This window comes from Leptonychotes weddellii, chromosome 1, assembly GCF_054177405.1.
Source record: "Leptonychotes weddellii isolate Sample4059 chromosome 1, ASM5417740v2, whole genome shotgun sequence".
Taxonomy (NCBI): domain Eukaryota; kingdom Metazoa; phylum Chordata; class Mammalia; order Carnivora; family Phocidae; genus Leptonychotes; species Leptonychotes weddellii.
Window position 1 is genome coordinate 143360049 of NC_138369.1, and position 24059 is coordinate 143384107.

Sequence of the window (24059 nt, forward strand, 5' to 3'; positions counted from 1 at the left end):
CAAAACTCAGTAGAAACTTTTGTTTTCACTTTTCTTCAGAATCTTTCCCTCTTCCTTATTGAACACAAGGTATTGATTATTAAACATTTATTTGCTTTTCATCAAACCCCTCCAAAAGTAGAGTCAAAGAGTTTGCCTTTTGCCAAACATAAGCAGGTGCCGTTAAGCCGAATGCATATAGAGATAGCTCAGCTTTTTCTGTTCTACCTTATGGAATATTCCTTTATAATTGAGTGTGCTTTTAATTCCCCTGATTAGAGTGCAACATTACCCAAATTGAAAGGAGAGAGATTAAATAGCAGCATGTCTGAGCTAGATGAATTATCTGCTGATGAGAATAGAATGACAAGCGATTGCCATGCTTTTCTCTCTTTATTTGTCCAATTATCTTCACTTGTTTAATTATCCTCGCTAGAAAATGAGGCCAATAAAATTTTCAAGACAGAAATTTGTATTATTTTAGTACAGCTTATATTGATAAACATCAGCCAAATAAAATAATCAGGACACAACAATGTCAACATTTAGAAAGTTTTATAATGTTGCTTTGTTAATACTTAGCACACGGATTGCCGGAGCCATCTGAGGGATGGTGAATCTGGGGCAATTGTTAAACAAAAGCCTTGAAAGAGGTCGTGCTCCATATTTTTGCCTTTTCCCCTTCCCTCTGGCTCTAATAATACTTCGAGGCTATAAATTCCTGAGAAATGAAACCCCAAGTTGCCCAGCAGACAGAATGAGAGAAGAATGCGACTCTGCCCCCTTCTGCTAACAAAGCACCCGAGGCTTCGATGTAATTCAGCAGTGCAGAGTGGATGGTACTACACTGCATGGAGCTTCTTGAGGGCAGAGAATGTGTGACTCATCCCTCTTCATAACCCCAGTGCCTAGAATGGTGCCTGTCACACTGTAGGCAAACAATGCAGTTTCAGCAAAAGTGAATACCTGTCGGATGAATTCTGTTTCTTATTCTATATTACAATACTCAGTCTTCTCTTTTGACACCCTTCCTCTGTCAAGGAAGGATTACTTTATGTCAGCTCTCTGGTACAGAATCAGACTGCTGGAAAGTAGGGCAGTTGTAAGAAAGTGCATGGTGTGATGTATTTCTGTGAGAAGCCCGATTCATTAGGGCTGCTGTTTCTGAGTAGATCAGGCGGTCTAACTAGGGGTCTCTGCAGGCGGTAGTAATAACTACACGAGATTGGATAAAATATGAACCGCTTTCATTCTTGAGTTTTTTATTGGCATACTCCAAAAGAGGGATGGTCTTCAAATAAAATGATGCAAAATCAATCAATTATTGAAAACATTAAATGTACCGTTGTGGTAGAGAAGGGATGAATTTGTTCTACAACACTCTGGGACCAGAAAAGGTATATTGTTTTATTCAGGTAAATAAAATTAATTCTGGCTTCATGCCTTTGTTTGTCAAGGTTGTGTGAAATTCAATTCTGAGTATGTTCTGGGAGGCCCCTCCACCTCCCTAGAGGGAGTTTTTCATATTCATACTCATGCAAATACAAGTAAATTCAAATATATGTATATTCTTATTTCTTCACCCGGACTGCCTTATGCAAAAGGCAGTATACTTTATGCACACTTATACACCGTGTTTTTTAAAAAATGTTAACATTTCCACACCAATGTACAGAGCATGTCCTTATTCCTCATTAGAGCCCTCACAGTATTCCATTTGGTGGCAGTCCCAGGGCTCCAGGAACGAGACTCCTCTTGTTTTCAGACGTTCACTACTGCAGATGATGCCGGCATGTCTGCCGCATGGAAATGTCCTTGTGAACATACCAACGTATCCACAGAATCAATTCTTAAAAATCGGAGTCCTGTGTCAAAGAGCAAATGCACTTGTAATTCTTGTAAGTGTTACCCCCGTGCCCCCCAGCGTGCACTCCCCCACACTCTTCCGCAGCTGTGTAGGAGAGTCTGGCTTTCCCGCAGGGAGACTGCAAACTATGGAGTCAATTTCTTCCACAGTGATATGAAATCTTTTACTTTTCTGTTTTTTGTTTGTTTGTTTGTTTTTTCTGTCTGCATATGTTTGTTCTTATCCTTTTAAGTCTCTTTCTGTATTTTGGTCATGAGAACATCCTTTGTGTTCCTGATATTGTTTCTGCATGCCTTCTCTCTATTCTTAATCCATTCAGCGAGACAGGGTTTCTCAACCTTGTCATGTTGGGTCGGATGATTCTTTGCTTTGGGGGGTGATCCTGTGCACAGTAGGGTGGTTGGTGGCATCTCTGGCCTGGACCCAGTACATGCCCATAGCGCCCCCCACCCCAGGTTGTATTTCCAATTACCCAGTCTGTCTGCGCACTTTGCCAAATGACCCCTGAGAAAGAAAGGTTGGCGAGTGGGGAGCAAAACTGTTCTCAGTGGCAAACCACTGATCTAGAAGATTGGCAGTATTAGGCCTTCTCGAAGAATGAACTTTGGTTTTGTTAATTCCATTTTTCCTTTCTGTTGCTCTTCTTACCTTTGTGTGGTTTTTTTCTGTTTAGACTGATTGATATTTATTTTCCAACTTTTTACGATTGATATTTTACCCTTCCGTTTTCACCCCTTCTTTTTTTTTTTTTCTAACATAAGGATTCAAGGCTCTCCATTGACCTACAGTCGACAAGAAGTAGAATTATAGTTTGGATTTAGCGTTCAGTTTTGACTTTAATTATTTCCTCTTTTATCCATGGGTTACTCAAAAATATGTTTTATCATTTCCAAATTTATGGATTTTTTAAACATATTTCTTATTAAAATTGATTTCTAACTTAGTTTCATTGTCATGGAATATGTCTGTGTAATTCTGATGCTTTGACGTATATTGAGACTTATTTATGGCTTAGGATGTGGTCAGTAATTTTCATAAAGGTTCCATGTGTTCTTGAAAGTAACGTCCAGTTGCTGAATATAGTCTTCTATATAAGCCCTTTATCCCAGTTCCTCACAAACATTTTCTGATCATGTCTTACCAGGGTAAATGAATGAGGTTGGTTGCGGGGTCAGGTGAGACAGATCTGTCAGGGTGGAGACCCCCAGCCCACTGTCAGCTCTCTCTAGAACAGGGGCAGCGAGGTCCGGTCTGACTTGTAACCCTTTCACAATATAACAGTTTGCCAGAGCACAGGAGCTTACAAGTTTTGCATTAGGTCAATATTGACTATGTTTTCCAAATCTTTCAAAGCCTTACTGATTCTTTTGTGTATTAATCTATTAATTACAGACAAAGTTGTGTTTAAGTCTATTATTTTTATACTTTCTCTCTGCAGTTCTGTAAATTTTAGCTTTGTAGATGGTATTACGTACATACAAACTTGAATTCTTAAATATTCCTAGTTAATGTTAACTTCATTAATTGCAGTGACCCTTTTATTTCTAGTATTGCTTTCTGTTTTCAGGTCCATTTGCCTAACATTAGTATAATGATGTCAACTTTCTTTTATGTTATTTGCTTATTATATTTTTTCATCCTTTTATTTTCAACTTTTGTATCCTTATATTTTATTTATTTATTTATTTATTTATTTATTTATTTTAAAGATTTTATTTATTTATCTGAGAGAGAGAATGGGAGATAGAGAGCATGAGAGGGGGAGGATCAGAGGGAGAAGCAGACTCCCCGCTGAGCAGGGAGCCCGATATGGGACTCGATCCCGGGACTCCAGGATCATGACCTGAGCTGAAGGCAGTTGCTTAACCAACTGAGCCACCCAGGCGCCCCTATCCTTATATTTTAGATATACTACTGGTAGGGAGCAGGGAGGTGAGCTATTCATCCATTTTCATAATATTTGTGAAATATTATTCCTGATAAGTTGATAGACTCATCTCTTATTAAAACAAGAAAGCTGCTGTCATAGACTTTAACTTTTTCCATCATGCCAGCAATTCTTTTCCAATATGACCTACTAATCTTCCAAGTATTTATGTTGTTTAAAAGCACTGAGATATCAATTATAATAATATTACCAAGTCAAGTAAGATAACCAAGCAGAATTGTAAGTTTCTTTTAGTATTGTTACAGGGTATGGTAACAATCTCTAAAGTCTTCAGAGTGTTACAAGAATCTTTTCTGATACTTCCAAGGACAAATTTATATTAATAGGAAGAACAGTACAAGTTGGTAACAGTTATGAATATTCACACAAGTCTCCTTGTTACAGAGGAAATAAGATTGGTATTCTTGTGAGCATTCTCAATTTAATACCTTATCAGATCAGACTCCTTGAATGTGTTTTATGACGCAGAAAGCTCTCTCTGTCTGTAACTTTAGGAGAAAGGGGATATCTCTTCATCTCTTTTAGACTCTTTTTGTTAATTGTGAAGACTTATACTCTTCTTTAGGTGAGGCTCTGCTAACTTCATTACTTAGCTCAGAAAGTCAAAACCAGGCCTAAGATCTCATTTTTATTTGCAGAGGTGGAATAAAGGATGAATAGGATTTTACTTATTTACAGTGAAAAAAGGTGCATCCAGAAGTAACCTTGCACATTCTGATTTTACAGATGAGGAATGTGGGTGCCTGGGTGGCTCAGTCATTTGGGCATCTGCCTTTGGCTCTGGTCATGATCCCAGGGTCCTGGGATTGAGTACCTCCTCAGGCTCCCTGTTCAGTGGGGAGCCTGCTTCTACACCGCCCCCTGCTCATGATCTCTCTCAAATAAATAAATAAATAATCTTTAAAAAAAATGAGGAATGTGCTGTTTCTCATTGAATGCAATGACTGCAAGAATGACAAAATTGGCAGGCAAAGGTATTTTCTTCTTAAGGTAATCCAAAGTTTAAAATTTACAGAGCAGGGAACATTGAAGCACTCCTGGTAAGAGAGGCTCATTTCTTTGTTCACCCAAGTGCCCTACAACAAGAGGCTGCAGACCTGCCACCCGATTAGGATCTGACTGTCCCCCTTCTTCATGCCTTTCTTCTCACCTGTATTGGAGTTGAACTCTGTAGGCCACTTCATTTATATCATGGCTGGAGACATGTCTTCCAGGGCCTGCTAGGTTGAATGAATTAGGTCAGACTAATATCAACTGGACGGTTGAAACTACAGCCAGTAATATTGTCCTTAACAATTTGATAGTGAGATGTAGAGAGTGAATGAAGTATAAATAACCAAGGGATTAATTGTTGGTCTTTTAAAAATTGGTTGTTTTGTATTTATTTAAAGTATCTGTAAATGTTTTGCCAAATATTTTCTTTTAAGGGATCTCCTTAAGGCACAGTTTGATTCTTTTGATTGTATGTCCTCTGAATTGGTGAATATATTAATTAATAATGATGCAAATTTAGTTTCCATCGTCATATATATATTCTAAATTTTAATGGTGAGGAACAAGTTTATGCATTTGTGAGGAATTTTAATACCCATCTTCCTGCAAACTGGCTTTTTAAACATCTCTAAGAATATTCTGAGCAGTGTGGAATAGATTCAGTCTGTGAAGAAAACCACCGTGGACTCCACTCTGCTACCCCCACCGCACACCTCATGACGTCATATTAGCATGTCTTCTTACCTCTTGGGGAAAAGTTAACTAAAAACTGAAACCAAGATATTTGTGGGTATATTAGCTATATTAGGTCCACCCACAAGTAACAGAAATCCCAAATAACAATGGCTTAAATAACACAGAAACTTCTCTCTCACATTGAAAAAGCTGCAGGTAGTTGGTCCACGGTTGGTGTGTTCCATTTGGGAGGGAGGTAGGCATTTCTTATCTTGTTTCTCTGCCATCCCCGGCCTATGGCTTCTTTCCTGTGATCTAATATTGCTGCTTAAATTCAGTCACCATGTCTTTCTTCCAGCTAGAGGAAATGAAGGCCAAAGAAGGGCACACCAAGCGATAGGGGGAACGTTGTTCCTGCAGCTATGCATTCAGCATCCATTGTACTGGGCAAAGTTAAACAGGCAATGAAGACTTTATTCAGGACTATTGCAATAAAGGAGGAAAAGTGAACTCCACTCTACTGAACCAAAAAACTGGAGAGATTTTAAAAGCTGGGTGGAGGTAACCTTAGGCCACCTGTGTTTATTAATTTGTCTTACTCAAAGGAAAAGTCAACTTTCTCTTATCTTTGTGGCAGGGGATAGTTTTACAACTTGGAGAAAGGTACCCGCTGAAATTAAGCTTCTACCCTCCCATGGACACTGGGAAATAGTGGCATATTTTCTTTTGATGTTCACATTGCAAAGAGACCAGGTCCCTGGTCATCAAACTGCCAAGAGGCTTTTAAGGAATTTGTATATATTTCAAAGGAGGCAGAGGAATAATTTGCAATTACAACTGTTTTAAAAGAAATACCCTAGGAAAAGGGAGACTAAGGGTCTATAGTCAGGAAGAAATTTGTCTAAAGTTTGTCAAGCTGAGAAAATTGTTAAGGCCCTCATGGTGACTAGTTAAAAATCAAGATTCTGTACTAAGGAAGAATGGGAGAATGGAAATTGGAGGACAGCTGGCAACTTGCCCCAGTTGGCTTGATAATTTTTTCTCTCAGTTATTTGAAGAAAAATTACAAAACACAATGATGTTTAATTCAATAATTAATTTCATTGGTAGAGTTCAGGTACTACTACGACTTGAGTGGTAAAGATTTTGTGGGTGTGGGGGACCCTACCAGTGTTCTAAAAATTCATTCTGTAAAGTTGACTTGGATTTGTGAAGTAGAACATTTGCTAAGTGATCTCCACGTATGGAGCTACTCTCTCTTCCTTCTGTAAACAGACTGACTTTTGGCCACAGCATCAAAAACACTCAGACCATTAGATATTCTCTTATAACCTGCTGAATTTCCTCCACCCCCAGTGTGGTATGCTTTCCAAGAGTCAGTGGTGTTCCTTTCTAAAGTTGATTGTCCTAGCTGTACTTGTTATTGTAGTTATATAAGATAATTTAATTGTTAAACAATTAAGATAATTAATTGTTATGTTTCCTAATGAAATATAGGTGTGGATGGAGCATTTTCTTTGATAATTCAGTTTGGTGCTTTACAAAGAATCAATAAACATGACTTGCTTAAAAATTGTTGCCAATTTTGATGGTAGCAATACTTACAAAATACTTATAAAAGTCTTAGAAAAAAGGCCAAAAATCTGGAGAGATTCTGTACTTAGATTTCATCACAAATGTTTTAAAGTTTTATTCCACTAAAGAAACTAAAACTGGGGCTGTAGACAGTGAGATATATGGCATGGAAATCCCATCTTAGATGTTCTCAAGAAAAAGTCTTGGTCGTATGTCAAAAGGTTAATAAAGAAAAGCTTATACATTTGAGGTTAAAATGTTTATGGTACTTTTTATTATTCAGTACTTAATTTTAAAAATTAATCCACCAATTACTGCTTCAATCAATTGAGATGAAGACAGAACAAAATAAAAGCTCTACTAACTGTCCAGTTTTATGACAAAGAGAGTTGTCCATTGCATCAGAGGTGGCCAATGACACTACTGATTGAAATGCTTATTCACTTTTCATTTTGGTTTAAGTACCAAAGATTTCTCTAATGTTAAATGAGATAAATTTAATCCCCCCCCCAGATAAAATGGGACAAAATTGAGCACAAAATAAGGTTTTAGCTTTAATATTGGAATTTTTTTGTGTAGGTTAGTTTTAAGTTTTGTCTTTTATGGGGCATGAGCATGACTTTTGTATCCCAAATCACCAAAATGATGACTTCTGTCTTTCAAGGTATTTAAAAACAGGTGTCATTGATAAAATACTTGCCTGTAAAAACACTTTGATATGAACATTTTGTGGTGGATGACTTAGTGTTTATTGAGAGCAACAGACTGTCATTTAAGTGGACTTATATTTGGATTTGTCCTAAACTGGAGAGGCTCTTAGTGTGTGAAAGCTACCATAAATGGTCATTATTTTTCAACATTTTAAAGAAATATTTTTAAAATTGGTTTTAATAATAGTTTTGACTTTAAATAATGGAAACCCAGTCTATTGGAAGTAGAGAGAGATTAATTATGACCAAAAAGGTGGGGTATAGGACAGTCAAAAACAGGGCTCAAAGCGCTTGGAACCAACTGAAGAGATCATTAAGACATCACTACTTCACAGAGCCAGCTCTGGACTTAGATTGTGTGTTCAAATATTTTTTTTTTCTTTAAAGATTTTTTTTTTAATTCATCTGAGACACAGAGATACAGAGAGAGAGAGAGCAGAGAGTAGGGGCAGGGGGAGAGGGAGAAGCAGGCTCCCTGCTGAGCCAGAAGCCCAACATGGGGCTTGATCACGGGACCCTGGGATCATGACTTGAGCCGAAGGCAGACACTTAACCGACTGAGCCACCCAGGCACCCCGTATGTTCAAATCTTGAACCTACAATTTATCTGTGCAATATTAGGCAAGTTAGTCTTCATCAGTCTTAGTTTTCTCATCCGTAACATTAGGATTTAATAGCCTCCATCTTTTAGGGTTTTATGTGACTAAATTAAGTATGAAAGTAAGCACTTAGCCCAGTGTCTTGCATTTAACAAGTTTTAATATTAGTTGTAGTTGTTGTGGTGGTGGTTATCTGATTAGTCTGATTGGTTATGGAGTCTTGAACCCCACTCTCTAGCAACTATCATCTTGTTAGTTTCTGTACTTTGTAATTGTGTCTTGCTTCCCAAGGCCCCATTTCCACCTCATGGCATCTTTATGGCTCTGCCTTCAGTAATCACTGTTCAATTTCCTGTATACAGATTGGTTCAGAAGATGAGTAAACGGTCTTGATTCAGGTATCCACCTCTGATCCAGGCAGCCATGACTTCTTAGGTAATAGAAATGCAAGTGGGTAGGGTGTTTTCCCACAGAGCAGGTTAAAGGAATGACAAGCAGCACTAAGAGAGCACCTCTACTGGATATGTATTCTTTCTTGTTCCCTTCTCTAAATTTTGATATGTCCTGTTTTTAGTGTCTTAATGTAAATTGTCTGTTTTATTAATCAAGTGAAGGCAAAACCTCAGAGAGATTTAAAGCATATTTCAAAACTAATCACCCTACTTTTACTTTGCCAGAAATAAGCCCTTTAATACCAAAGGGAAGTGAATTATTGCTCTTATTCTTGAGATTTGAGTTGAACTTTTTGGAGCTTTAACATTCTTAGTGAAAATCTCGAGAGTTTGGAATTCCTTTGTTTTCTAGTCACGGATTTTCTCTTTATTCTTGTCTGTACATTTTTTTCTTAGTTGAAATGTGAAAGCTTATAATGAGACTCCTCTGGGACATAAGCCCTGAGAATTGCCACAGGTAAAGTATATATATTCCCTTAATAATTGCATAATGATCAGTAATTCATAGCTTACTAATTAACATTTAAAAGACTACAAGTTCAGTTACAGAATTACACTAAATTGCACTAAAAATATATTGTATAATTACACTAAAGTGGAGTTTTGCTTCTGGTCAAGAAGAAATTACATGTTGGACTTACCTTCTCACTTGGATACATATACCCTCCCACCTTAAGCAACTACAATCCAGACAAAACATATGAAACAATGGCACTCAAGACATTGAACATCAGGCAAAGAAGGACAATGATCTCTGAAAAATGGGAAGTGAGGTGAACTCTACTGTTGTCATATCTTGTCTAGAAAAAGTTTTCAGCCCTATAGCAGGCAGATGGGTTGTGGGTATTGTCCACTGATTGTCAGAACTGAGAAGATGAATCTTCATGTCAAGAGAATCCAAGAAGGTAGAGTACTGGAGGGGAGAGAACTGTACATAGAACTGTGGAGATGTGCAAAGAGTCCCCCTCGAGTATTTAGCTGAATACTAATCAGTGCATGCATGTAAGAAAGCTACCAAAAGCTTGGGGAAAAGACCCACCTAAAAAAGATGAGAGAAAACAGTCCCCATGGTTCACACAAGATTGGGCAGAATACCTGTTTTCCACAGCCAGAGTGGAACACCTCATAATTCATGAGGGCCAGAGCAGATTTTAAACTAACTTAAATTTGGCCTACTGCTGAGGCAAGACCCTCCTCTGGACCTAACAAAGTTTTAAAGCAAGACTCTACAGGGGTGGCTCAGTTAAGCGTCCAACTCTTCATTTTGGCTCAGATCATGATCGCAGGGTCTTTTGATCAAGCCCAGAATCAGGCCCCAAGCTCAGCACAGAGTCTGCTTAAAATTCTCTCTCCTTGTCCCTTTGCCCCTCCCCCACTCACATGCACTCTCTCTCTCTCAAATAAATAAATAAATCTTAAAAATATAGATGTAATGAGCACTGGGTGTTATATAAGACTGATCAATCACTGAACTCTACCTCTGAAACTAATAATACATTATATGTTAATTAATTGAATTTAAATAATTAAAAAAATAATATTTAACAAAAAAGAATTTGAGGTCATAATGTTTTCTCTGAATACATCTTTACTATAATGCATAGGTTTTTAGATGTATTCTTTACTTCATTATTTTCTAGAAAATCTGCTATCCTAATTGCAATTTTCTCATTGACCTAGAAGTTATGTTAGAAAAATGTTTCATGGGGCGCCTGGGTAGCTCAGTTGTTAAGCATCTGCCTTCGGCTCAGATCATGATCCCAGGGTCCTGGGATTGAGCCCCGCATCAGGCTCCGCCAGAAGCCTGCTTCTCCCTCTCCCACTCCCCCTGCTTGTTCCCTCTCTCGCTGTGTCTCTCTCTGTCAAATAAATAAAATCGTTTAAAAAAAAAAAAAGAAAAATGTTTCATAAGGGCGCCTAGGTGGCTCAGTTGGTTAAGTGTCTGCCTTCGGCTCAGATCATGATCCCAGGGTCCTGGGATCAGGCCCCACATTGGACTCCCTGTTCATTGGGGAGCCTTCTTCTCCCTCTCCCTCTGCCACTCCCCCTGCTTTTGCTTTCTCTCTCTGTCACATAAATAAATAAAATCTTTAAAAAATGTTTCATAATTTTCAGATAGTTGAGGGAATTTGGGGATCAATCTTACTGATTTCTAGTTTCATTGACCTATGATGCACATATGTCGTTTGTAAAATCTCTGCTTTTTATGATTTATGAGTTTCCACTGTGGCTAATACATTTGGTAAACTTTCCAGAGACATGTGGAAAGGATGTATGTTCTTTATTTCTGATGTTAAAAATTCTAAACATACCTATTAAACTGAGGATGTTGATTGTATTACTTAATCCTCTGTATTATGAGATTATTATTTGTTTACTTAACCCATCGAGTTTTTTAAACAGTATATTAAAATGTGCAACTATAACTTTTTATTAAATTTGTGTGTAGGCCCTAGAAATTTTTTTAAGATTTTATTTATTTATTTGAGAGAGTGAGAGAGAGCATGAGAGGAGAGAAGGTCAGAGGGAGAAGAAAACTCCCTGCTGAGCAGGAAGCCTGATGCGGGAATTGATCCTAGGACTCCAGGATCATGACCTGAGCTGAACTGAGTCACCCAGGCGCCCCTGTAGGCCTAGGAATTTTTACCTTAATATTTTATATATATTCTGTATTGTACATACTATAGATGTATAATATTAATTGGTGCATTATTTGTAGCTTTAACACAGACTTTTAAGTTACATACTAACGTACCTTGTCTTAAAAAAATACTAGGAATTTAAAAATGTAGGAAAATATAACCCATAATGGGGAAAATAAGTCAGTTGAAACTCAGAATAACAGAGATGATAGAATTAGTAGATAAAAACATTATAACAGTTGTTAGAGCTACATGCAATATGTTCAAGAAGTGAGAAGAAAGGTTAGACATGTATGATAGAGATGCGAAAATGAAAAAAAATTACTCAAGCTGAATTTATAGAGATAAAAACAAATTGTCTGAGATTAAAAAGTATCTATCTTGGATTACTGGCAGATAAACATTTTAGAAGCAAAGATTAGTGACCTTGAAGACATAGCAAAAGAAACTATCCAAAATGGAACATAGAGAAAAGACTGAAATAAACGTATCAGTGAAATGTGGGAGAATTTGCAAGTGATTGAAGAACTTGAAAATGGGGGGGGGGGACAGGAAAAATATTTAAAGAAATATTGGTCATTTTTTTCTCCATATTTGATGAAAACTATAAATACACAGATTCAAGATCCTCAACAATCTCCTAACACAAGACACATAAAAACAAACAAACAAAAACTACTCCAAGGCATATTGTTTAAAACCAGTGAGAAGGAAAATCTTAAAACAATCAGAGAAAATAAGAAATAACAGAGGGACAAAGACAAATATGACACTACATTTTTTCTTCAGAAAAATGTAACTGAGAAAGCAGTATCTTTAAATTACTGAAAGAAATATACAGTCAACTCAACCATAAATTTTTTTACCCAGAGAAAATAGCTTTCAAAATGAAAGCAAGTAGAGACTTTTTCAGATATGTAAGAGCTGGAGGCATTCATCACCAGCAGACCTGTTCTAAAAAAGTGTTTAAGAAAGTCCTTTAAGTTGAAGAATAATGATACTAGATAGAAGCCTGTATCTACACAAAGGATTGAAGAGTTCTGGAAATGTTAACTACAGGGATAAACATTACTATATTTATTATTATTTAAATTTTTTAAAAAGAGAATTGGCCTTATTAAAGGAAATAATAAGGATAATTCCGTATTAAGGGAAAAATAGTAACAATGTGTAAAATAAATAAAACCCAGAGCACAAAAGTCAGAAGAAAGAGAAGTACACTGTCTTAAGGTTCTTATACTATACCAAAGTAGTAGTATATCATTTGAATGTAGACTGTGGTAAGTTAAAGATGTTTATTATAGGGGTGCCTGGGTGGCTCAGTCAGATAAGCATCTGCCTTCAGTTCAGGTCATGATCCCAGAGTCCTGGGATGGAGCCCGGCTTGGGGTTCCCTCCTCAAGTGGGGAGCCTGCTTCTCCTTTCCCTCCCTGCTCTCTCTTTCTCTCTCCATAAATAAATAAAATCTTAAAGAAAGATGTTTATTATAAACCCTAAGCAATCACTAAAATGACACAACAGATTTCTAACTAATAATCCATCCATGAAGATAAAAAAGAGTCATAAAATAATACCAATGTACAGTTGGCCCTTGAACAACGTGGGTTTGAACTGCGTGGGTTTGCTTATATGCAGAGTTTTTTATTTGATAAATAAAGTACAGTATTGTAAATGTATTTTCTCTTCCTTGTGATCTTCTTAATAATATTTTCTCTATTTTATTGTAAGAATACAGTATATAATACATAAAACATACAAAATATGTGTTAATCGACTGTTTGTTTATTGATAAGGCTTTCAGTCCACAGGAGGTTATTAGTGGTTAAGTTTTGGGGGAGTCAAAAGTTTTATGTGGATTTTTGACTGTGTGGGGGGTTGTTCCTCTAACGCTTGTATTGTTCAAGTGTCAATTGTAATATAGAAGTCATAAAAAGAGGAAAATATGAATGAAGAATAGAGGAGACTAAGAGAAAACAGAGATCAAGAGTATTGCTTTGAACCCAACCATATCAATCACTGCATTAAATGAGAATGGTCTAAATACTTCAATTAAATGACAAAGATTATCAGATTGGATTAAAAAAGCAAAATAAACTATATGCTGCCTATAAAAATGCATTTTAAATAGAGAGGATATAGAAGACTTGAAAAGCTCTATCAACCGAGTTAACCTAATTGGCATTTAGAAAATATTCTATCTAACAAAAATAGACTATGCATTCTTTTCAAGCGCATATCATCATTCACTGAGATAGACTATATTCTGGGCATCAATAAATTTAAAAGGATTCAAGTCATATGTTTTCTTACCACAATGGAGTTAAATTAGAAATCAATAACAAAAAGATATCTGGAAACTCTTCAAATACTTGGAAACTAAATAATACACTTCTTTTTTTTTTTAATGGGATAAATGAACTGGATTTTTTTTTATTATGTTATGTTAATCACCATACATTACATCGTTAGTTTTTGATGTAGTGTTCCATGACTCATTGTTTGCGTAAATAATACACTTCTAAATAACCAATAGGCCAAAGAAGGAATCAAAGGGAAATTAGAAATATTTGAAATAAAAATAACAACACAATAGGGGCGCCTGGGTGGCTCAGTCGTTAAGCGTCTGCCTTCGGCTCAGGTCATGATCCCAGGGTCCTAGGATCGAGTCCCGCATCGGGCTCCCTGCTCAGCGGGAAGCCTGCTTCTCCCTCTCCCACTCCCCCTGCTTGTGTTCCCTCTCTCGCTGTGTCTCTCTGTCAAATAAATAAATAAAATCTTAAAAAAAAAAAATAACAACACAATATATCAAAATTTGTGGGAGATTTATGAAAACAAATGCCCATTTTAGACAAGAAGAAAAGTCTCATTACTGACCTCAGCTTCCACCTTGAGAAGCTAAAAAAAGAACAGATGAAAATACAACAAACAGGGGCGCCTGGGTGGCTCAGTCGGCTAAGCGGCTGCCTTCAGCTCAGGTCATGATCCCAGGGTCCTGGGATCGAGCCCCGCATCGGGCTCCCTGCTCAGCGGGAAGCCTGCTTCTCCCTCTCCCTCTGCCTGCCACTCTGCCTACTTGTGCTGTCTATCTCTCTGTCAAATAAATAAATAAAATCTTTAAAAAAAAAAAAAAGAAAATACAACAAACAGAAGAAATAATATAATATAAATCAGAGGGCAAATTGATGAAACAGAAAATATAAAAACAACAGAAAAATTATGTGAATGGTAACTGGTTCTTTGAGGAAATAAAAAAGTTGATAAATCTCTAACTAGACAGATGAGGGGGGAAAAAGAAGCATCAAAGAGAAGTTAAATTTACTAGATTCTTCAGATATTAAAAGGACAATATTGGAATATTTTGAACAACTTCATGCTAATAAATTAAACAACTTAAATGAGAGGGACACATTCCTCAAAAGACACAAACTACCACATTCACTCAACAGGAAATAGATAACTTGAATAGTCTTTTATTTATTAAGGAAGTTAAATTTGTAGTTAAAACCTTCCAAATTATCAGTCATCAAGTACATTTGATACGTAAAACTCAAAATATTGAGTGGAATTCAAATGATATAAACCAGAGGCAAAAAATGCAAATATCTTTAGGAGCTAGGTCAATAATATAAGTGAATGATGTAGATTAGTTATGGGAAAAAGTAACTGCCAAAAATACAATCAAACTTTATTTTTACTGAACAATGGTATGTATAGAAATGTAACACAAATACATGATAGCAAATATTTTTAAAATTTAAAGTCAATATATACTTATTAATTATTATTTCTTATGTTTTTATGGTTTCTCTCTAAAATCAGAAACCTGATTCTTATTCTTCTACCCTTAGACATTGATATTTTTTGGATTTTTTTATGACATTGTGGACAACTTGAAATATTTTACTCTAGCATTGACATTTAATTATATGCCAGTTCATAATGGAAAACAATTATTGACAGAAGTTGGTACTTCCAAATATGGACAGAACTCTTCCATACATGCTCTTCCTTCCTCTCTCTTTACATGGGTCACTCCTCATTGTTCATTTCTCAGAATTAAAATTTTCTCTTCAGAGATGTCCTTCTCTCCATTATTATTTCTCATTCTATTTTCTTAATTATACTTTTTTTACTAGTACTGATACTTTATTAACCTGATACTCATCTTTTCTACACGTTTATAGTTCCATGGGGACAGGGCCTACCTTGTTTTACCTCTGTTTCCCTCGTTGTACACGAGTGTCTAACTTAGTGCCTACACTACACTAGGAGCTCAACAGAGAACTGAAGAAGAATGAATGATATCCACTAAGCTCTGGTTAGAGGGCAGGACTGACAGCTCACATGTACACTGTCCTTGGTCAGTGATGACTTGAGACCCAATTAAACTTCTATTCCAAATGGAGAAAGATAACAGAAAGATTTTTTTAAAAATAACTTTTTGGAGGGCAGGTTAGGAATTTAAGTTGGACACATACCTTGATCAAACTCTTGACCTTTTAGAAATATATTCTATGGATACTCACCATGTACACTTTTTGAAGTAGCAATTCTTTTCCTAGGCATTTAGCCTCGAGAAGTCAGGTAAGTACTTACACCCGTGTGGAAATGCATTCTCATTGCAATATTATTTGTAAAAGTGAAAAACAGAACTTGAAAATGAGCTAAATGTACTTTCAAATTATTTGAATAAATTCTAATGTAGTCATCCATGAGATGCTATGCAGGCATTGAAATTATAATATGTAACTGTATTTAGTTATAGTTAAAAAAATAAGGAAAATAAATCACCAATATATTAAGTGGGAAAAGTTTAAATAATATGTGTAAAATAATCACTCCCTTTTTTTGGTAAAAGAGAAAAAAAGAAAGAGACAACTGATGTATGTACATATGGAAAGTTGCTCATAGTAATTATCTCTGGCTAGTGGAATATCCAAATTCTTTTTTATATCTGTTTATTGTTATAAGGAGCATGCATTAACTTTATAACAATTTTAAAAAGCAATAAAGATACTCCCATGTGGGAACAATACTTCTTAAGAAGACTCTTCCACTTCTTGTAGAAATATATTTAATGTCCCATGTCTTTCAATCAGAAATTTCTTTCAACTAAGGGGTGTTCTATGGATGAAAAAGGAAAAATATTTTTTTAAATGGTGGCTTTTATTTTTCTTTCAATATGTTCTAGAGTATACTTATGCTTAAAACATTTTTTTTTGTTTATTTCACAGGGTATTAAGTATTGTTGGTGAAGTTGTGACTTCGTAATTAGGTTCAATTTGCAAACTTGATTTTATTTTACATTTTACTACTTAGGTATTTGGTAAGCAAATTCAAATAACTAATTTTCATGGCATTACATTTGGTTTGCAAGAACATAAGCTCTGGATAAGAGGTAAGCCACCATCCCACTAACAAATGATTTAGATCGTCACCCTCCCAAATCTTGTGTCATATAGGGATTTTTTTTTTAAACATCTCCAATAAGAGTGGGATTATTGAGCTAGATCATAGTCCAGCTAGTTTATAGATTCTCTCTTTGCATGAATCAATCCAAACAGTCTGATGGGATCATCATGAACATTTTCCTCTATTTCCTGGCTCTCAAGTGGGAAATTGTCTACTGAAGTGGTTTTAGAAAGGCTGGCATCCACAGCATGTAACTGCTCATCTTCATCCTTGTCTAACAAATAACTATTCTCTTTCTTGGGCTTCCTGTGCTTCCCCTTACAGTTGTGATCCAGTGAGGCATAGAACATCTGTGGTTCCTCAGTTGCCTAAAAAGAAAGGCATGTTAACTTTTTGTTATCTCATTCTTTAACTTTGATGACTTCTGGGAATTTCTAAGATCTATGAAAAACAAGCAGCTTGTTTTCTGGGCTTTGGCTACCTTGTTTTGCCAAATTGGCCAGGTAGGATGACAACAAAAAACAATAGTCAACTCAAGACTTTTGAGTAGAAAAATGCTTAGATGAAATTTTTGTGTGTGTATTTTTATTTCTTTTTATACACAAAATATACATGAACATTTTAGATGGACTCTCATGTGCCTCTCCCCCTGACTTCACCTTAGGTAGCTCTTGCCCTGTGTTGCTTTCACCAAGTGACAATACTCAAATTTGTTAAGCTGGGAATAAACATGATAGGAAGGAATTTAATGAATCTCAAAATCTATTTTGCATATGTTTAATAACTGGTCATTTGATGGTACCCACAAAAATCCCCACTTTTTCTACATTTTTGAAGTTCAGAAGTATAAAGATTCAGAAGTATAAAGATGACAGTATCCATTTTTGTGACTGGCATCTGGCAAGAATTATAGTTTTCCATCTTCCCCTTTTATTTCCTTCTTGCCTGCCTGTCCCCAGGTTCCCTTTGAGCTTGTTTCAGGCTGGGTTTGGAGATCTTTATTTCTGTACTTATAACTAAAAGCATTTCAAATAATGTATGTTTGGTCAACAGTTGGTCAACTTTATCAAGTGCTGCAGAATTCAAAGAATGTGAGTCCTGAGAAAGGATCACAGATTGTACATGAAGAGTCACTTGTGACTTCCAGAGAATGGTTTCAGTTGAGTGTATGGGTGGAAAAAATATAGCCAGGAGTAAAAGATTGTGTATCTATGGAAACAGTAGAGGAAAGTAAGAATCAGTTTAAGAATTAAAGAGAAACACAGGCAGAAGGCAAATTTTGTTGTTTTGTTTGTTTTTGTTTTTATTTATTTTTTTTTTAAAGATTTTATTTATTCATTTGAGAGAGAGAGAATGAGAGACAGAGAGCATGAGAGGGAGGAGGGTCAGAGGGAGAAGCAGACTCCCTGCCGAGCAGGGAGCCCGATGCGGGACTCGATCCCGGGACTCCAGGATTATGACCTGAGCCGAAGGCAGTCGCTTAACCAACTGAGCCACCCAGGCGCCCCTGTTTTTGTTTTTAAATATTGGGGTGATTTTTGCATATTGATAGGTAAATCGTAATGATTCTTTAAAGAAAAAAATCGAAAATGGAGACAAATTAAATAATTGAAGGTGCAAGATCTTGAAAGCAATGGAGGAAATGATCAAGAGCATAAATTGGTATTGGCTTAGGAAAGGAGAGTGGATACTTCTGACATAGGAGGGAAAGGCAAGATCAGCGGGAGACTGGGACATGAAGAGGAGAGGTACAAGCTCACACTTGTATCCCTCACTTTGTTTTGTGATACAGGAACTCTGTGGACTCATTTTATTATTAGGTTTCCTGATGAACTCTTCTTAGTTAATGGTAGACATAGATATTGAAATTACAACTACTGAACTGTGCACATCATTTTTAAAGGGCAAGGAGCTTATTTCTTTTCCCAACAAATAGTCACTTTATCCATAAAGCTTTCTGCATAATATTGTAGAGTGCTCTTGTAATTGACCAAAGTAAGTATTGTAGTAGCAAACCGGGTAGTGGTTTTGATGATCATGATCATTCTAATAAAATGGAATTGAGCAAATATAAAGAAATTATGTTTAATTTGTGAAACTAAATTTGTGAGAAGGGTATAATAGAATAAATACTAATCTCCTTAGAAGTATCTTTAAATACATAATTTATAAAATAGCAGGCTTTTAAAGACATTTTAAGCTTTGCACAATTTCCACTTAAGTAAAACCCAGATGTACCACAATTCATATGTACTAAATAGCAACTTTTATTATGAATTTTCAGCTCTTTTACAATTAAGGTGCTGTGAATCTCTACATTTCAGATGGTGTGGTTATATTTTAGCCTTCTCTAAGAGGTTTCTCTTTATTATATTGGATTTAGCAGGTATATTAGAACATGCAGGTTTTCATACCTTTTATCTAAAAAATTTTTTACCATTAATCACACATCAGATGACAGATTTGTGCATCAGAAAGTGACTTCATAATCTGTTTAAACCTTACCACATCTTGGTTTCTTAAAAACTTCAAGAATTCTGATTTCTTGGTGGATTCATATCGAGGAAAAGAGAAAAATTCTATCTTAATGGGAAGTTTTCAAGATGTGACCCATCTTAGGGAAGAAAATATTTTCTGTTAGACAGGACTAAGTTTAGATTCTCTTTCTACTTAGTACCTGAGCGCTTTAGGGCCAGTTTTTCATCCTTCTCAAGCCTCTGTCAAATGGGAGAAATAATGCTGTTTCCCTCATAAAACTCTAAAACGATAATACATATAAAGAACATATGACAAGACCTGACACATAAGGACCACGTAGAAAATGCTGGCTGGCCCTCTCACTATTTCAGGGAGTAGCAAGAGAACACATAATTGAAGGGACAAGATCTAGGATGGAAAGGAAGAACTCTTTTAACAAATTTATAACATTTCAACAGCATGTAGATGAAGAATTGTGAATGGTTTCTGATGAAGTCACTGCTATGTCTGAGGAGGTGGAACTGATTGTGGTAGGAAAAGGAAAAACTATTTCTTCTTGGGTTTTCATATGTTTCTGCTTGCATTTTTATCTTACCTAACCCTGCACAAGCCATGTGAAAATCTCTTGCCATTAACCCACAGCCATAGAACTTGTGTTAAAATTTACACTCATTTGCCTTATAAAATAGAAGTATGGTCTTTTATATCCAGCTAATTTATCTTTTAACTAAAGCACTGTCTCTCTCTCTCTTCTCCTTCCTTCTCCCCTTCTCCCACTACCCCCATAAATTCCTGACATCTAGGTCTTATGAGCATTATATATGTGTCAACTTTTATGTTTATCTTTGTGATGTACATAATTTTTTTCAATCTGAAAGAAAAAGCTTAATTGTTAAGAAGAGAATCCACTTTTTCCTTCAACCTATTGGCTTTGTAATGGTACAAAATTTTGACTTTTTGAGTGTGGTTCTGAGTGCCGTTTATTTGCCTTTGAGGTTCCCTTTAGAGCTCAGGTCCCAGAACTTGACACTGATTTGGCCTGTAAAATATCAGACTGCTTCAGATGTGAATCAGAATGTGCTGCTCTTATATTCTTGAAACATGCAGCCGTGCTGTGATCTAGGCTGAGCTTGACCCTTAGTACAGACAACGAAACTCACCTGTGCAGGTGGGGTGGCTTCTTGCATTTCATTTGTATATCTCTCTGGTTGAGCTTTCATTTGTTCATAGCAATTTTCATCCACTGGTTCTTGAGAATTGAAAAGATCACGATTTACAATGAAAAAATGAAAAAATGCTGGCACAAATAAAAATACATGACCCAAACCACACTTAGCTGTATATGTGAAATCCCCAAGAATCATTCGGCTTGTTTTTTTTTGTGGAGATGCAAAAAAAGTAAGGAAGCACAAACCATTTTCCGCAGATCAGAATGTGAAGAAGGCTTTTACCCCATGGAGTTAATAATAAGACAAAAGAAGGTCACTTGGGATAAAGACTAGATCATATTAATTTATGCCATTGCAGGACATGATGGGCTCAACTTAAGCTTCCATTTGGATGTTATAGAGATCCCATGTGTTTGCTTCTATTTGGGTGCGATTGCAAATGGTGCACGGTGGTACAGCGCAGTGCACATGTGCCGATGATTGCAATTTGGTCATTTTACCCACGAGTAAGAAGTTTTACTCAGAGGCATTTAAACACCTCTATTTTTGAAAAAGAATGTTTAGGTCATGTTTTTTGTCCCATAAATCAGTGACAGCACATCCCAGATGTTTGGGGGGAGGGGTCTGGAGCTCTGTAATGCTGGTCCTAAGTATTTAGGGTTTCTGTGCAGTGTCCAATAGCCAGCAGACCTGCAGTCATTTCATCCTGTGGGGACATGCTTATTAAACCATCCATCCCTTTCTTCCCCCAGATGTGCCTGTTTGAAAGGAAGAAGAGAGAAAGTGACTTGTAGGATGGCCAGTTGCCTGGCAGAAATGTGGATGGCATTGATTTGATCCCATAGAAAAAAAGATACATTTACTACAATGCAAGTTATCTTATAATCATTCAACCCTTTCTGAAAAGCAACACAGAAGAATGATGTTTCTCGAAGCATGGTCCATGGAAAACATATATTAGACTTATCTGGAAATTTGTTAAGTAGCAAATTCCTAAACCCTATTCTTAAAATTACTAAATCAGAACATGTGGGTGGCACCTATGCTCCCTTAGATATGGAAATTGCAGATATGGTGGGCTTTGTACCACCAGAGTATGGAAGAATTGAAACCTCAAATATTATAGGTAGGCATGATGATTCTGCAAGGTGAAACAGGAGGGCAAATTATTTTTAACAGGATAGTCCTAAAAAATAGTTCTGATTTCTCGGAGTGTAGAGATTAGAAGATACTTTAAAAGGAGGGGAAAGACAAAGATTAAATACATTTTTTTTAATTAAATAAAATTTTGAATCCTTTAATATTCTCACATTCCTAACTTTAGGAGAATTGCATATACAGACATTTAGATAGCTTAGATTTGATATACAGTGATACAGAGAGTTTAGTCCATTTCTGGAAATCTCTGTTAACCCCCAATTCACGAATGAAGTGAAATGCTTGCGGGTGCAAGGATGGGGTTAAATGCTAGCATTTAGCCTCCTGGCTTCTCTCATCAGAACTCTGGGATCAGATCATGATTGTCTGCTTTAAGGAATTTAGTGGCATTTTGTTTTGGGGTGGTTGGGATGTTTCAAGTAATAAGGGATGCTGGGAATTGAAAAGAACTTGTTACCTAAGAACAAAAAATGTATAACCTAGTCAGTGGTAATTTAGTTCTTCTCTTTCCCCACTTGCCATCAATGTGGCCCTAGGTTCTCTGCTTAACATGAGCAGTTAAAACAAGGGAAACCAGAGAACATGCTCCTTGTTTCAGATTATTCACTGTAGATTTGCTTTTGTAGACAGAGTGCAAAGCTCTTTCCCTGAGCCATTTTCTGTTCTAGAAATAACTTTATTTCATAGAATTGTGTGTGTCAAAATTCATAGTAATAGAGTCTCCTGTATTCACATTTCTACTACAGTAAAATGAAGAAAATATAGAAAAACAGGATGTTGCAATACAATTTATAATATGCAGCTTTGGAATATATACTAAATAATATGCTAAACATTATTGAACCTATGGTTACCATTGGGATATTTAAATGTGATTGCAACCAAAAATAAGCCACCTCAAATGCTGTGGAATTAAGGGGATGGATATTAATTTATAGATAAATATAATTTTTGGAAAAATAAAACTTACCTGGGACTATGTCATCTAAGTTACCATAAATTGGTGTATCTTCAATATAATAGTCATCCTCCCTATAATAATGAAAAATAATTTATCTTATTAGAATCCACTTAACACATAGTTCTTAACTAATTTCTCAGCTAAATTCAATATATGATTGCATGTTCTTGTTTATCCTCAGCCAACCAAGGTAGATATGTTTATGTACGAGTGAATGGATGCAAAAGTGCATGAATGCCTACATGCATTGTGTGTGTATATACATTTGAACAGGTGTTTTTGGGCCTTTCAGGAAATAACAATAGCAAATACTTACTTAGCACTTATATTTGTCAGATGCTACTTCAACTGCATTTTCTATATTCCTTTATTCCATTCTAACAAAAATCCGACCAGACAGGCACTATCACATCCCCATTTTATAGATAAGGAATTTGAGGCGCAGAGAGGTCATGTAATTTGAAGGTCAGAAGAAGAGTAAGTGGCAGAGCTGGGACTAGAACTGAGGTTATCCGTACTCTTACCTGTACATTGTACTGCCAGTTTACTTGCCCAGAATATCACTCTGAATAATCCCCTAAAACTATGTTTACTAAGTAAATACTAACTGAAAATGATGCTTAAAAAATACAAGACCAAAGAGATACTACAGACCCAGCTTGGCAGATGTCCAGATGTCGTAAAATGATTGATCACCTCTTATTACATCCAGATGCTGTGTTAAATGTTTTATATACATTATACCAAAGCCCTAGGGAAATTCTGCAAAAATATTATTTCCCACTTTATAGATGGGAAGTCTGAGAGTCAGATGGATAGATTAACATATTTTCCCTAGCCTTATGTGTAATGCCTGCAGTAAGTACCAATTCTGAAAGCTTTTCTTTATGCTGGTGCTCACTCAGCCCTCACAACAACTCTGAGATACTTATTTTTTTTTTTAAATCCCCACTGTGCATATAAGGAATTTGTAACTCCTAGAGTTAAATTGTCCAAAGACAAAGACAGTAACTAGCAGTGCTAGGATTGTAATGCAAGTCTGGTCCAAAAACCCTGAATACTGTTTGCTCTTGATGTTTGATTAAATTTCCTTACAGCTTCATCTGAGAAACCCTTTTAGGATTAGACATCTATCATTGTCACCAGACGACAATGGCCCTGGTGACCAGCGTTCACAATGGCAGGCTGGGAACAGAGGAACAGATCAGCAGTGAGACTGGCATTTCATAAAAGAGTAGCAACTGGGGCGCCTGGGTGGCTCAGTTGGTTAAGCGACTGCCTTCGGCTCAGGTCATGATCCTGGAGTCCCGGGATCGAGTCCCGCATCGGGCTCCCTGCTCGGCGGGGAGTCTGCTTCTCCCTCTGACCCTCCTCCCTCTCATGCTCTCTGTCTCTCATTCTCTCTCTCTCAAATAAATAAATAAAATCTTAAAAAAAAAAA

The 24059-nt window shown here is 36.4% G+C and overlaps 1 protein-coding gene and 1 long non-coding RNA gene across 2 annotated transcripts in view; both read right to left on the reverse strand.

Moving 5' to 3' along the window:
- Window positions 1-1365: 1365 nt before the first annotated feature.
- Window positions 1366-9009, reverse strand: LOC145716024 (uncharacterized). The gene is made up of 3 exons (XR_014138354.1): window positions 5663-9009; window positions 4945-5011; window positions 1366-1844 (listed from the first exon to the last, which is right to left on the reverse strand). It is a non-coding gene; the product is annotated as an uncharacterized LOC145716024 (long non-coding RNA).
- Window positions 9010-14616: 5607 nt separating this feature from the next.
- Window positions 14617-24059, reverse strand: part of TRAT1 (T cell receptor associated transmembrane adaptor 1) — a 31634-nt gene continuing 22191 nt past the window's right edge. The window contains exons 4-6 of the mRNA XM_031024180.2: window positions 22628-22689; window positions 20491-20579; window positions 14617-17220 (exon numbers count right to left, since the gene is read on the reverse strand). Coding sequence (XP_030880040.1) covers window positions 16963-17220; window positions 20491-20579; window positions 22628-22689 — 409 coding nt within the window. The 3' untranslated portion in view covers window positions 14617-16962. The remainder of the gene's footprint in view (window positions 17221-20490; window positions 20580-22627; window positions 22690-24059) is intronic.